This window comes from Dipodomys merriami, unplaced genomic scaffold, assembly GCF_024711535.1.
Source record: "Dipodomys merriami isolate MVZ:Mamm:240054 unplaced genomic scaffold, mDipMer1.0.p SCAF_17, whole genome shotgun sequence".
Taxonomy (NCBI): domain Eukaryota; kingdom Metazoa; phylum Chordata; class Mammalia; order Rodentia; family Heteromyidae; genus Dipodomys; species Dipodomys merriami.
The window spans coordinates 8,969,880-8,985,330 of record NW_027203048.1 but is presented as its reverse complement, the minus strand read 5'-3'; the positions used below and the strand labels follow the sequence as shown (position 1 = coordinate 8,985,330).

At 40.8% G+C, this 15,451-nt stretch overlaps 1 protein-coding gene across 1 annotated transcript in view; it reads right to left on the bottom strand.

Moving 5' to 3' along the window:
• Window positions 1-3,168: 3,168 nt before the first annotated feature.
• Rab10 (RAB10, member RAS oncogene family) overlaps window positions 3,169-15,451 on the bottom strand; it is a 73,143-nt gene continuing 60,860 nt past the window's right edge. Inside the window, exons 4-6 of the mRNA XM_070025166.1 lie at window positions 12,248-12,337; window positions 11,617-11,718; window positions 3,169-5,621 (exon numbers count right to left, since the gene is read on the bottom strand). Coding sequence (XP_069881267.1) covers window positions 5,538-5,621; window positions 11,617-11,718; window positions 12,248-12,337 — 276 coding nt within the window. The 3' untranslated portion in view covers window positions 3,169-5,537. The remainder of the gene's footprint in view (window positions 5,622-11,616; window positions 11,719-12,247; window positions 12,338-15,451) is intronic.

The following is a 15,451-nucleotide window of genomic DNA, read 5'->3' as shown; positions in this document are numbered from 1 at the left end:
ATTTGTTTTCTGTTTTTCATCCCTGTGCCCCCCTTCCACCCTCTTTAAAGGCTATTATAGTTGAGGATGGCAGCGCATTCACCATGGCTCAAGCCTGCAATTCAAGCTATTTGAGAAAAGGAGATCAGAGAATCTCAAGAGTAGGCTGAGACTCCATCTCAACCAATGGTTGGTTACAATGGTATGTGCATGTTTTTCTGGATATGGGGGAAAAATAATGGCTGGGCACGGTGATGTGTGCTTTTCACCCAGTGACACAGGGGAGCACAGGAAGGAAGATCTCACCCCAGGCTGGCCCCCTCACAAATAATGCTAAGCCATGCTGGGGAGGGACATGGATCAAATGGGGTGCAGTAGAGATCTTTGTGTGTGATCCTGGCTTACCATCTCCTTCTCCTGTCCGCTGTCTTCAAGTGTGGAGCTTTTAGAGGTACTGAAGGGTGGGGACACCAAGGGACTCCACTGCTTCCTATAAGATCTCCATCAGTCTCCATTTTAACCTACTGTCACATACCTAGCTTTTCCAGTGTCTGGTGACAGTAATCATGAAAGTCCTGGGGCTCTCTTTGGAAACATTTAAAGAGTAAATTATCATCTAAATTAGCTATTTTCCATTTCACATTAAAAAATATATAGCTGTTCAGTTTTTGCATACCACTGAGATACAATTCCAGTCCTACTCTAAATGGCAGCTCTGGGCTATGCTTGTTTGGTGAGGCTCTACCGTTTGAGCCACACCCCAACCCTACTTAAATCCCTGATGCATTTAAGTCCACTCTCACAGCACAATGAAGTGCACCTACGAGGAAGGATCACAAGGTGGCGCAGTGACCCTGTATTTAATTTGTATTTTATCTAGTGACACACTTCTGCACTGAGATCCACAGAATTGAGGCTACTAGCCACAGCCTCAAAAGGCTTTCCTGTCCATCTTTTAGAGACAAGAAATTGAGATAGCAAGGAATCAACCAGTTTATTCAATACTTGGAGGCAGTAAGAATGGACTTGGGCTTCAACTTCAAAGTTATAATTGAAGTTGTCATTAAAGACAGGCTGCTTTGGGTGCTGGTGGCTTATACCTGTGATCCTAGCTACTCAGGAAGCTGAGATCTAAGGATCATGATTTGAAGCCAGCTTGAACAGGAAATGCTGTGAGACTCTATCTCCAATAAACTAGTCAGAAAAGGCCAGACTCGGTAGAACATTAGCCTTGAGCAAAAGCTCAGGGACAGTGAGTGCCCAGGCACTGAGTTCAAGCCCCAGGACTGACAAAAACAAAAAACAAGCTGCATTTTAGTAACTTACACTGCAGTTTCAAGAGTCTGCAGTGGAAGGATGAATGCATCCAGATAATGAGGTCAGCCTGACAACACAGCTATAGCTTAAGAAAAGGGAACAAAGCCGGGCACCAGTGGCTCATGCCTGTAATCCTAGCTACACAGGAGGCTGAGATCTGAGGACTGTGGTTCAAGGCCAGCCCAGGCAGGAAAGTTCGTAAGACTCTCATCTCCTATAAACCACTAGTAAACTGGAAGTGGTGCTGTGGCTCAAGTGGTAGAGTGCTCACCTTGAGCTGAAGAGCACGGGAACAGCACCCAAGCCCAGAGTTCAAGCCCCATGACCGACAAAAAAACAAAAAACAAAAAAACAAAAGAGAACAGATGTGTGAAGGTGAGGAAAGCAAAACAATGCACCCCCTGCTGGATTGAAGGGGAGGACACTGATGGATTGCTACTGTCCTGGCTCTGTGGGCAGAAAGGCACCAACATCTGTGAAGGCACAAAGATGACAGAATAGACTCCCTGTCCACCAGACACCTGTAGTTTGTTAAGGAGATAAACCATACTGAAGACAATTAAGTTGAACCAGGGAATTTGCCATGCAGGCTCAAAGTGGTCTTATTAGGAAGAAGATAGAGCCCATTTCCTGCTCAGGAATGTGCATATACCTGATGGGAGAGCCAGCAGAAAAACCAACAGACAGCTAGAAGATGGTGTGAACAGGAATATATCACAGCAAGATGACCTAGGTGCTGAGTGGTAACAAGAGGTGCCTACACCTAGCAGGCCTACAAACAATTCTCCTTCCCAACTCGCCTTCACCAACCCAGTCCCCAGCTGTCAACCATTTCAGGGAGGCTCCATTCAATATCCCATTCCCCGAGGAACCTGTAGTTTTTCAATGTATCTGGATATGTCTTCCTCAAACATACTGCTCTCAAGGTCTCAAGACATTACCATGACCCTCTAAGTGTCTATCACTCTCCAGCTGGACTTCTGCTTTCTTGCTCTTTTTATTCTGCTGTAAGAACCAATCTTCATGTCTATTCCCTCTCACAGCCACACAAGCTACTCTCCCCAACCACATTCACTCCTCTATGAATGCAGCACTGAGAATTTGGATCATGGTTACTTGGCTCTTGTATGTGCTCAACTGGTTGGCTTTTAAACCAGATCATAAATTTATAGTCATGTCCTATTTCTCTATCAATCTCCAAGGCAGATCACAAGTCTCTCTCTCTCTCTGGACACACAACAGGTATATGATGGGGTGGAGGAAATAGGAATAGTCAGCACTAAACAAACTCATGTGACTCTTACAACTGTATAACAAGGCAACCTGTATACATCAACCTTCCAGCAGATAAGTCTTAGCGACAAATATCTACCTTTTATTAACTACGAAGGCCTTAATATGGCATTACACATTTGTTTTGCCAATAGCATCATATATATATAGCCAAAGCTGCTTTGGGAAGGAGGAAAGAGTCTGTTTCCAGGTAAGAGGAGAAAGCCAGGGCTAAGTCAACACCTCCTCCAGTGTGGCGAGTCTCCCTGCGTGTCCTGGGTAACCAGCTGGCTTCAGCTGGTTTTGGCACACTTAACTAGCATCAGCTAGAGATGGCTAGGCCCATGGCATCTCCTATTTCAGACTAGCATGACTCTGCTTTCGTGTCCAAGGAGTCTTCAGTCTTCTATTAATTTTTTTTTTAAATGAAAGACAATCCTTGAAATTGTCTTCCAGTTTTCTGTAGGCTGGAAAATTATTTTGGCGATGCAGTACTTTGTATAGTTTCAGAAGAAATCCTCTGACTCCACAAATGAATGAAAACCAAGCCACACAGTTGGAAACCAAGTCTTGTTTTTATATGAACAGAAGTAGACCGTCTAGAAATATTTCAGTTTATTTAAATTGGTAAGTAGAATATGAAACCGAATTTGTAGCTAGTACCAGAGAATGGACTTAACTGTTGGTGTTAATGAGAACAGCTTCTACATAGGATCCCAAGAGACTTACAGAAAAGGGGCAAAGCCCTAATATTCAGCAAATAAAACTCATGTTAAACAGATTATACAAAAATTGATTTATACTCCATTTCCCTTTTTTTGTTGATACTTAGAAAGTGCAGATTTAACAAAAGGTAGCCATATCCTTTCTATGTACAATGCCGATTATAATTATGCAAACAACACAACTGTCAGTCTGTTACCCAAAATCCCAGTGTTTAGCTCTCAAACCTTAAGTCATTGAATTGAATAAGGATTAAAGAGGGTTAAAAGTAAAAAAAAAAACTACTGCCACATTCCAGACCAAGGGAAGCAACAAATACATTAACAACAGTAGGTTTAACCTAAAGCTTTTTGAGAAACTTTAACATCAGTTCATTATTCTTTTTAGTGGAAAACTAGGGATTATTTGGCAATGCTGCTTTTACTAGTAAACAATGATAGAGTCAAGTGTGGGAAAGACCTAAGAACCACCTGTGAGGCATATAAAATTGTCTTTAGGGCACTATCTGAAAAATTCATGGGTTTTCATAGCAGATATGTCCCTATGCTGTTGTTTATGTGAGCCAAGAGGTCATTAAAATGCACATGACGACACAGACTTTTCAATGGATGCTGCTGTCCTAAACTCAGCCTCTGCTTGAAATGAATCATGCTATTCACAATTATTTCAACAAAGGTATCATCTTAGGATGCCAGCAGCATAGCAAACTTAACCTACCCTATCCTAACAATAAGCAATGAAGCAAAACTAGAAAGATGAAGTGGAGAAGGACAGGGTTACAAGTAGCTAGAGAGCTTATCTTTACACGAGAAGCCTTTTTTGTCCTTTTTGTAGATCCATGGTAATACAAGTTTTCCAAGAGGTGTGAGAACTGGACTTAAAATTAATATTATAAAGTACTTCTAAATCTTAAGGTAAAGACAACTTAACACTGAATAAGTCTTCTTCAGAGGCCAAATCTCAATACATTTGGCAACCATGTTAATAAAATCCACTCCTCCTTTTTATTTTTTTAAAGTCTTTCCTGGGCTACCAAACTGCCAGAGGAGTTGCCAAAATGGAGACTACTCAAATTCAGGTTCAGAGATTTATTCTAGGAAAGTGAATAGGATATATACCTAATTAGAAAGACAAACCACAACACCCTCCAAACACTAGTGCATGCAATTAACTCTTCCATTTCATAAACTCGATGGATAGACCAGAAGGGAGCAAAGGGAAGGAAAAGGGGACAAGGAAGTACGACAGCAGGGCAGAGGTTTGAGGGGAGGAAATGAGAGGAAGACACCAGCTAACTGACATCTGATAGTAGGCAGTTAGGATTTATCTTTTTGTTTACTTAGCAAGTTAAATCAGTGCTTTATGTTAAAAATTTGACAAACCTACAGGTTTGCCCCTTTTCATTTTAAATAACTCTGACCATGGCTGTGGGGGTGGGTGGGGGGAGAGGAGGGAAAGAAGCAAATAAAGCAGCATGCAGGAAGATGAGACGCAAGGTGAGTGGCCAGGGAGGAGAACTGGCGGCAGGAATAGTTTAAATATCAAGGCCACTGAAAATGAGACTCAGCAAACCGAAGCTATCATTTCTGCATTACCCTTTGTCCTCAATTAACTACTTTGAAAATTACAGCCAAGCAAACCACAAACATTTTCATGGTTTATGTTTAGATGATATGTCTCCTGCACATGCTTCCACCAGAACAAAAAAGAAAAACCAAAGAAGTTCCTTTCCACATAAGGCACAGGACAAAATTAACCCCACTTACATATTCAAGGCGAAAATGAGTGTTTTTCCTGGCTTTTGTTTGTTTCCTTTGCTATCACATGTCCATCGATTATAGGGACTCAAACACATTATCCATGACAGAAAATTCCACTGTTGTACAAAATAAAATTGTTAAGTCTAACTTTTATTCTTATACAATTTGCAGAATAGAGTTGAAATGATTGCTATAGGTTTAATGTTGATAAGAGGAACCAGATATAATACAACTGAAATGCAGTGGTGAGCTGAGCAAGTACATTTAAAATGAAGTCACAGACATGATTTTGCTATACATTTTTTTTGTTTGAAAAAAATAATAAAGTCAGCAAGCAGTCACAGATGAAAGAACAAATAAAATAGGTGGACTGAAATTAAGATGAGAAGAAAAATATCTGCTTAGAGTTAAAAATGGACAGAGTGGTTTATTTTGCAGCAAGAAGAGAAACGGGTGGTGGATGGCAACGGATGAACAGGAGAGCACTCAGCAACATTTGCTCTTCCAGCCTGTCACGCCTCCTCCACTGCTGATATCTACATTTTCACTGTTGGGCTCTTTTACAGGGGTCTGGAACAAACACACAAGGAAAGTAACCCATGAAATACAATGCCACCAATAAACCAAGATTCAGCAGAAATATTCTCACCAACTTTCATTCATGCAACAAAAAGTAATTATAGTCACAAGACAGATAGACATCTCTCCATACAGAGTCAAGATTGGGACACTGTTTTTTTTGTATATTTTTTTGTTTTTCAGTTGTCAGGCCTGAACTCTGGGCCTGGGTGCTGTCCCTCAGCTCTTTAGCTCAAGGCTAGCACCCTACCCCTTGAGCCACAGTACCCACTTCTGGCTTTTTCTGTTTATGTGGTGCCAAGGAATCGAACCCAGGGCCTCATGCATGCAAGGCAAGCACTCTACCACTGAGCCATCTTCCCAGCCTATTGGACACTGTTTTTAATCTTTATTTAGTTTAATCTTTAGTCTTTACTTTTACCTAGCTGTCAATGTGAATAAAGACATTTCCTGGCAACTCCTTTTTTGTGTGTGTGTGCCAGTCATGGGGCTTGAACTCAGGGCCTGGGCACTGCCTTTAGCTTTTGTGTTCAAGACTAGTGCTCTACCACTTGGGCCATAGTTCCACTTTGGGCTTTTTTTTTTTTTTTTTTTCCCCTGGTTAACTGGAGACTTTCCTGTGAGCCTTAGATCTCAGCCTTCTGAGTAGCTGGCTAGGATTACAGGCGTGAGCCACCAGTGCCTGGCTGCCTGGCTCAAAGTAATTATCTTAAATATGTATTTTAAAAATGCTTCATTCAGACTTACTCATAAAGAAAGCCACACATTAAATTTTAAAAAAAAGTCAGATTGGGTAAGATCTGAGATTTGTCAACTGCTATGCTGGGCATGGTGTGTGAGTAATCAGCATCTTCTGATGCTGTGGGACAGAAATTGACATATATCAAAATGACTTATCTCTTTGGCCACTGCTGGAAACCTGTCCTTAAGATCTTGTACTGTACGTACAAAATGATTATGCACTACAACCGAGTTTATACTACTGATAGTAGAATCTAAATACATGATGAACACAGCAACAGCATGCTGCTGAACTAGGTGTAGCTCAGTGGTGGACTGTGAGCTTTAGCATGTGATGGCCCTACGTTCAATTAGTCATAGTAATAATTAAGAAATTAACTACGCTGGTGATGTATGGGAGATGGATAAATTATTAGCAACTGAAAGCCTTAGACAAACTTTTCTATACTTTTGCTTTTTTTCAGTTGGGTATCAATCCAGGGTTTCATGCATGCTAGGCAAGCCACTTACCACTAAACTAAATTACTAGTCCTGTCTTCGTATTTTATCTTTGTGGAATTATCTATGCAAATAATTTAAGATTATCCTTTGTTTAAAATTTTTGCCTTTGTGGTGCTAGGGATTTAACCCCGGGCTTAAAATATAATAAAATCTCTCTCACAAAGGATGAACAAATGTAAATCCGGTGGCACTCTCTGGACACTATGTTGAAAATGAGCTATACAACTTGTGGGTAGGGACAGGAAGGAAAAACTGTGAGAGAGTGAGGGAAGGGGTTACACTGACCAAAAAGAAAGGTACTTTCTCTTTACCTAACTTATAACTGTAACCCTGTATATCACCTTTGGGATCATGAATGCTTTTACACATACATAGATATATACACAGACACCTCTTTGCATCTTTGGGAGGTGCAAGGAACTGTGGAAATCATGTTTTTTTAGATGTAGGTGTAAAAGGGCTCTTTTTTTTTTTTTTTGCCAGTTCTGGGCCTTGAACACAGAGCCTTGAGCATCTTTGGCTCAAGGCTAGCACTCTACCACTTGAGCCACTGCGCACCAATTCCAGCCTTTTCTGTTTATGTGATACTGAGGAATCAAACCCAGGGCTTCACACATGCTAGGCAAGCACTCTACCACTAAGCCGCATTCCCAGCCCCTTTATATCACCTTTATAATAAAAAATTTTATAAAATCACTTTCTTCCTTAATTAATTAATATTTATTTTATTTTTTTTTGTCAGTCATGGGGCTTGAACTCTGGGCCTGGGCGCTGTCCCTCAGCTCTTCAGCTCAAGACAAGCACTCTAACCACTTGAGCTACAGCGCCACTTCCGGTTTTCTGGTTGTTTATTGGAGATAGGAGTCTCATGGTCTTTCCTGCCTGGGCTGGCTTTGAACCGTGATCCTGAGATCTCAATCTCAGTCTCCTGAGTAGCTAGGATTACAGGCGTGAGCCACCAGCACCAGGCCCTTAATTTATTTTTAGTGTCAGTAATCGGGCTTTAACTTGGCCTTCTGCTATCACTTGGGGTTTATTTACTGTTTGTGACTGGTGTTCTACCACTTGAGCCATGCCTCCAGTTGCAGCTTTTTGCTGGCTTAGGGGAAGTAAGAGTCTCTTGCACTTGTCTGCCCAGGATGGCTCCAAATCTTGATCCTCAGAACTTAGCTTTCTGTGTAGATATGAGACACTCACTAGTGCCTGGTTTAAGTTAATTCTAGAGCAAAGCAAATTTACAATTGATATTTTAAAAATTCATATTGAATCAAAGGATATGTACAAAAAATAATAAAACATTACCTAATACGTGAGCCTATCTACCTAGGAGAACTCTAAACTCACTGGTCCACTCAGACGTTATATGATACTAGAGAGGCTCTACCTCAATTAGGTTCAAATTATATAATGACTACAAATAGCACTATTTAAAAAAAAATGCCAAGACTGGTAAAAGATCAAAAGATACAATATAAACCCAAAAAAAACTTGGAAACCAGAGAATACCAAAAAACAAAGGTGCTTCTGTCACTTGTTATAATTGCCTGATCTTCTACCTGGACTTTAAAAACTAGAATAAATTTTCTTCATGAGCCAGGCATCCCTGGATCACGTCTGTAATCCTAGCTACTTAGAAAGTTGAGATCTGAGGATCATAGTTCAAAGCCAGCCCAGGAAGGAAAGTCTGTGAGGCTCTTATCTCCAATTAGCACCAAAAAGCCAGGAGCTCAAGTGGTAGAGCACCAGCCTTGAGTAAAAAGGTAAAGTAGCACCCAAGCCTGAGTTTAAGCCCAAGTACCTTCTTGACCCTTTAATCTCTGAAATATAAAGTACCTACATCATTAAGAAAAGCACAGTTTTTTTTTTCTTTCATTCTCTTCATTTAATTGAGCATACCTCTTTTTCACTGCTCACACAGGTTTTCTGTTGATTTTTCTTTTCTTCAGGGCCTTGGTGCTTACAAGTGTTCTACCATAGAGCTGTACTTCCAGCCCCACAAACTAGCACTTGGGAGTAGGATTTCAAAACAATGCTGTCCAAAACTGACAAGCTTTTTTTATGTGACTGTTGTACAGCCCTCGCCCTTGCTACATTGAGTACTTGCTGTTTACAATTCTATCTTCCAGATCTTTATGTGTTAAATGTAAGCAAATGTGAAGATCCACAGGTATGTTTGGCAGCTGCGTTGTTTTCTTGGCGGCAGCAGTGCAGTTTGAACTCAAGGTTTCATGCTTGCCTGGGAGGCATTCTCATTTGAACGTGTGCATGCTCAGTCCTTTTACTTCTTAAAGTTAATTTTTAGGAGGGGTGTTTAACATGACCCATATATCTGGGACCATAGACTTGAACCACCACATCCAGCTTATTGAGACCGGTGGATCTCAATAACTTTTGCCAAGGTTGGCTCAAACCATGATCCTCATAATCTCTGCCTCTGGACTAGGTAGGGATTACAAGCATAACCCACTGCACCAGGCCTTGTTCTAATTTTTAAAAACTTGATCACTATTGGGTAGATTATCTAGCCAGTGAACCATAATAGGAACTCCAAATCCTGTGGTGTATGACCTCATTAGCAGCCCAAGGCAGATCTTCCTGTACTGGTAATGTTATAATTAAATGTGCTTTACTAGACAAATATAAATGTGTGTATATGTATGTATATCTATAGATCTTCACTTGCCTTTTTGTGAGACAAGAGTAGAATCTCCTTGTATATCCCAAGTTGACCTCAAACTTACTCCGTTGCTGAGGCGGCTTCAAATAAGTGCTAGCAGGATTTGTCTCCCTCAATATACTATAAATATCCCTTATATCTATTTAATTGCTCTCCTCCATTCTCTGGAAAACCAAGTTTCTTAGTAGTGCTGGGGACTGAACCAGGGCCTCACATGCGGTAGGCACTCACTCTTCCGCTGAGGTATATCCTTGGCCCCAAACTTGCTATGTCACACCCAGGCATGTTCCACCGTGCCTGCCTGGCAACCAATTTTTTTTTTCTTTTTTTGAGCTATTGTCTTTCTATATAGCCCAGGCTGGCTCTGCACTATGGTCCTGCCTTGATCTCTGAAGAACTGAGATTACAGAAGGGCATTACCTATGCCAAGGCCCATTTTTTTGTGTGTGGGAGAGGACATAGGGGATTGAAGCTAAGGCCTTGTGTATGCTAGGCAAATAGTATACCTCTGAGCTATATACTCAGTCCTCAAATAGTAACAATACTAATAGTAATACTTTTTTAATATGGTATGAATTAATTTATATTAAATATCCAGCACAGGCAAACCATAGAAAAAGATTAATTAGTGGTTGACAGAGGCTTTCTAGGGAGGGAAGAATAGAGAATGACCACTTAATAAGTATTGGATTTCATTTAAGGATGATGAAATATTCTGGTGTCAGATACTGATAATGGTTGCACTTCAACAACTATTTATTTATTTTGGTCGGTCGTGGGGCTTGAACTCGGCCTGGTTACTGTCCCTCACCTCTTCAGCTCAAGGCGAGCACTCTATCACTTGAGCCACAGAGCCACTTCTGGTTTTCTGGTGGTTTATTGGAGATAAGAGTCTTACAGACTTTCTTGCCCGGACTGGCTTTGAACTGCAATCCTCAGATCTCAGTCTCCTGAGTAGCTAGGATTACAGGCGTGAGCACCAGCACCTGGCTCTAACTTCAACAACTTTAAAGTGATTAAAATGGTAACTTTATGTGAATATATGTTTAGCCACAACAAAAGATCATTTTATATTAACACTTTTTTGATGTGGGTTAATATTGGGGGTTTGAATTTAGGGCCTCATGCTTGCTGGGCAGATGTTCTTACCACTGAGTCACACCTCCTGTTTCTGTACTATTTTTATCAGTTATAGGGCTCTAGGGACTAGGCGCTGTCCCTGAGCTTTCCTGCTCAAGGCTAGCGCTCTACTACTTTGAGCCATTTCCAGTTTTCTGGTGCTAGCCTTGAGCAAAAGAAGCCCAGGAACAGTGTGCCCAGGCCCTGAGTTCAAGCCCTAAGACTAGCCAAAAACAAAAACAAAAAAAAAACAAAAAAATAAACAAAGCAAATCAAAAAAATGTTCCCTAATATTACATTTTCAGCATTTATTTTTTCACATCACAATAATTTTGAAATGACTGGCTAAATAAAACCTGTGAGTATATTTATTCAGTACACTATCTATGTAGGACCTTTATCACCCTGAGAAGCAACTGTATGGAAAAACATAGATTCTCCGGTGAGCACAGATTGCTTCTTAAAAAGGAGATTTACTTCTTACCTTAAATTATCTGTTGGAAAAGAAATAAGCCCAAGAATGAAAAGGCAGATTAAAAAGCAAGGGGGTGTATTTCAGTAGTAGAGTATTTGCCTAGAAAACTGTAGGTTTGATTCCCAGCAAAAGAGGGATGGGGGGGGGGGGAGAAGGATGGGAGGGAGGGAGGGAGGGAGGAAAGGTAAGTAAGTAGATAGGCAAGTGAGACAGGACCATGGAACTGGGACTTGAGAGTGACTGCGGGAGAATGCCAACCATTCCCCCTGACTATATCCCTCCAGCTGCTGGATGGTTTCTTGCTAGGCTATAAATTCTTAATTCCAAGTGAAGGATTAGATTATCCATTACAAATGGTTAACCTTTCAGGAATGCTGCCACCCAAACACAAATTTTGCATGTAAATTTAGTATTTAAGGAGAGATAAAATATACAAATGTGACAGCTTTCAAGAGACTAAAACAGGAACTTACCTTTCGAAGAATATCTTCAGCTAATGTGAGAAAAGCCTTTTCAATGTTTATATTCGCTTTTGCACTAGTCTCAAAAAATCTAATGCCATGCTCCCTTGCAATCTAAAATAGAAGCAAATAACATTATAAACCCAAGTGTGGGTAATCAAATAATGACTGTAACATATTAGGGGAAATCGTCATTTTCATTCTAAAGGCAGTGAGTGGTCTCAACTAGAATATAAAACAAAGAAGACAGAAATTATCATAAATAATCCTCTCCTTACCCCAAGAGTTTATTTCAGAAATTCTAAAGCAGGTATTTCGTCTGGGGAAAAAAGGTGAGAAGCTCACTGTGACTGACTTAATTTCTGTTTGTCACAGGCTTCTTTCTGATTGTTAAGCTTTGGAAATCATACTCATTTAATACATTTCATTAAAATACTGTTAAAAAAGCTCAGAATCAATGATTTATATTTTTCACTCCTTATATCCTGAAGAAAACTAAAAACAAAAACAATTCCTACAACAGCTTTCTTTCCCCATACCTGTTGGATATGCATTGAAAAAGTATTTACTCAAATGCTACAAAACTATCAAAATAATCAAATATTACTATTACGTTCAGTACATCAATTTCAAACATTTTTACCTGTTCTCCTTTTCCTTTAGGAACAACTCTTTTATCATCCATGTCACACTTGTTTCCTAGTAACATTCTTTCCACATCTTCATTGGCATGCTAAAATAGAAGAAAATTGTATTTCTACACACTGCTCTGAATTGTAGGTCAATATTCTCTGAATATTTTTCTTGATTTTGTTTCATTTGCATAACTCAAATGTTTTAAAGCAATCGCTTCTTGCTTTAAAAAAAAAACTGATGTATCCTCATGGAATATTATCCTCTAGAAGAGGCTGTCTACTTCCTAGATTTATTCTCTTCAAGAGAAAGTACAGGTGAAGCATCTAAGACTTAGAAATTTTTATACATAATCTAAACCCAGGCTAGATGATGATTCTGAATTTTATAATACTTACTAAGGTATAAAAACATTAACTGAAAAATTATATAGAATCCTTAAAAATCTCAAATATAGTGCTAGATTATAAGCTCTCATTCAGAAAAATAAAAACAAATGTCTACCTATCAAAATCTAAATGCTATTTTTTTGCAAACTACAGAGACCTATGCTGAAATACTATAGAGAGACCACCTAAAATCCACATTAATTTCTTTTTCTTTTTTTGGATAGTCATGGGGCTTGAACTCAGGGCCTGGGCATTGCCCCTCAGCTCTTCAGCTCAAGGCGAGCGCTCTACCACTTGAGCCATAGCACTACTTCCAGTTTTCTGGTGGTTTATTGGAGATAAGTCTCACAGACTTTCCTGCCCGGGCTGGCTTTGAACAGTGATCTTCAGATCTCAGTTTCCTGAGTAGCTAGGATTATACCCATGAGCCACTGGTGCCTGGCTTCCACATGAATACCAAATAGCCAAAGTCATCTTAAAAAAAAAAAGAAAGAAAAACACAAAATTAACAAAAAAAGGGATCACAGCCAGACACCGGAGTCTCATGCCTGCAATCCTAGGAGGCTGAAATCTGAGGGTAATGATTTGAAGCCAGCCCACACAGGAAATTCTGTAAGACTCTTATCTCCAATTAACCAACAAAAAGCCAGAAATGGAGATGTGGTTCAAGTGGCAGAGTCCTAGCCTTGAGCACAAAAGCTCAGGGACAGCACTCAGGCCTCAAGTTTAAGCCTCAGTACTGTCATACACAAAAAAGGGACCACAAACCTAAATGGCACAAAATTATAGGTCTGTTTAGAAGGAAATGGATAGAAAAAGCTTCATTACACTGCTCTGGCAATGAGTTCCTGGATATAATACCAAAAGTAAAGGCAATAAAAGATAAATTACACGGGGCACTGGTGGCTTATGCCTGTAATCCGACCTACTCAGGAGGCTAAGATATGAGGATTGTGGTTCGAAGCCAGCCACGGCAGAAGAGTCTGTAACATTCTTTTTTTTTTTTTGTCAGTAGTGGGGCTTGAACTCTGGGCTTGGACGCTGTCCCCTCAGCTCTTCAGCTCAAGGCGAGCGCTCTACCACTTCAGCCACAGCGTCACTTCCGGTTTTCTAGTGGTTTATTGGAGATACGAGTCTCACGGACTTTCCTGCCCAGGCTGGCTTTGAATCATGATCCTCAGATCTCAGCCTCCTGAGTAGCTAGGATTACAGGCGTGAGCCACTGGCATCCGGCCGAGTCTGTGACATTCTTATCTCCAAATAACCACTGAGGAAAAAAAAAAAAAAAGCTGGAAGCGAAGCTGTGGTTCAAGTGGTACAGCACAAGCACTGAGCAAGAACACCTAGGGAAAGCACCCAGGTCCTGAGTTCAAGCTCCAGGACTGACACCAAAAATTAATTACACCTCATCAAAATTTAAAGCTTTTATGCAATAGGAGAGTGATAGAGGGGTGAAGCTGATCGGAATACATTATAAACATGCAGGGAAGTATCACAATGAAATGCCCTATATAACAAATGTATGCAGCAAACTAATACACTCTTTTGCACAGTATGCCTTCAAGAGAGCAAAAAGGCAACTCACAAAATAGGAGAAAATATATTTCATATATTTGATAAGGGATTAATATCCAGAATATTTAATGAACTCCTAAAATACAACAACAATACAAAAAACTTTCAATTAAAAACTGAGCATAGGGGGCTGGGAAGGTGGCTCAGTGGTAGAGCGCTTGCCTTGCATGCCTCAGGCCCTGGGTTCGATTCCTCAGCACCACATAAGCAAAAAGAAAAAAGCCGGAAGTGGCGCTGTGGCTCAAGTGGTAGAGTGCTAGCCTTGAGCTGAAGAGCTGAGGGACAGCGCCCAGGCCCAGAGTTCAGGCCCCACGACCAGAACCAAAAAAAAAAAAAAAAAAACTGAGCATAGGCCAGATTCAGTGGCTCATGGCTATAATCTTAGTTATTCAGGAAGATTACAGTTTGAGACCCGCCCACACGAAAGGTTAGGCTAGCCGGCATTGGTGGCTCATACCTGTAATCCTAGCTACTCAGGAGGCTGAGATCTGAGGATCATGATTCAAAGCCAGCCTGGGCAAGAAAGTCTATGAGACTCTTATCTCCAATTAACCACCAGAAAACCAGAAATGGCATTGTGGCTCAAGTGGTAGAGTGCTGGCCATGAGCTGAAGAGCTGAGGGACAGCACCCAGGCCGAGAGTTCAAGCCCCACAACCAACAAAACAAAAGGTTAGGTAGACCCATCTCAACAAATAAGCTGTACATATCAATGCATGCCTGTCATCTCAGGTATAAGGGAGGCATAAATAGAAGAAGATCATGTTCTGAAGCTGATCCTGAACAATAACTAACCTAATCTAAAAATAACTAACCTAAAAAAATAGGGGCTGGGAAGGTGGCTCAGTGGTAGAGCGCTTGCCTTGCATGCTCAAGGCCCTGGGTTCGATTCCTCAGCACCACGTAAGCAAAAAGAAAAAGCCAGAAGTGGCGCTGTGGCTCAAGTGGTAGAGCGCTAGCCTTGAGCTGAAGAGCTCAGGGACAGCGCCCAGGCCCAGAGTTCAAGGCCCCACGACCGGACTAAAAAAAAAAAAAAAAATAACTAAAGCATAAAAGGGATGGGTGTGCAGGCACTGGTGGCTCATGCCTGTAATCCTAGCTACTCAGGAGGCTGAGATCTGAGTATCACAATTCAAAGCCAGCCCAGGCAGGAAAGTACATAAGAGTCTTATCTCCAATAAACCACTCAGAAAACTGGAAGTGGCTCAGTGACTCAAGTGCCAGAGCTCTGGCCTTGAGCTGAAGAGCTCA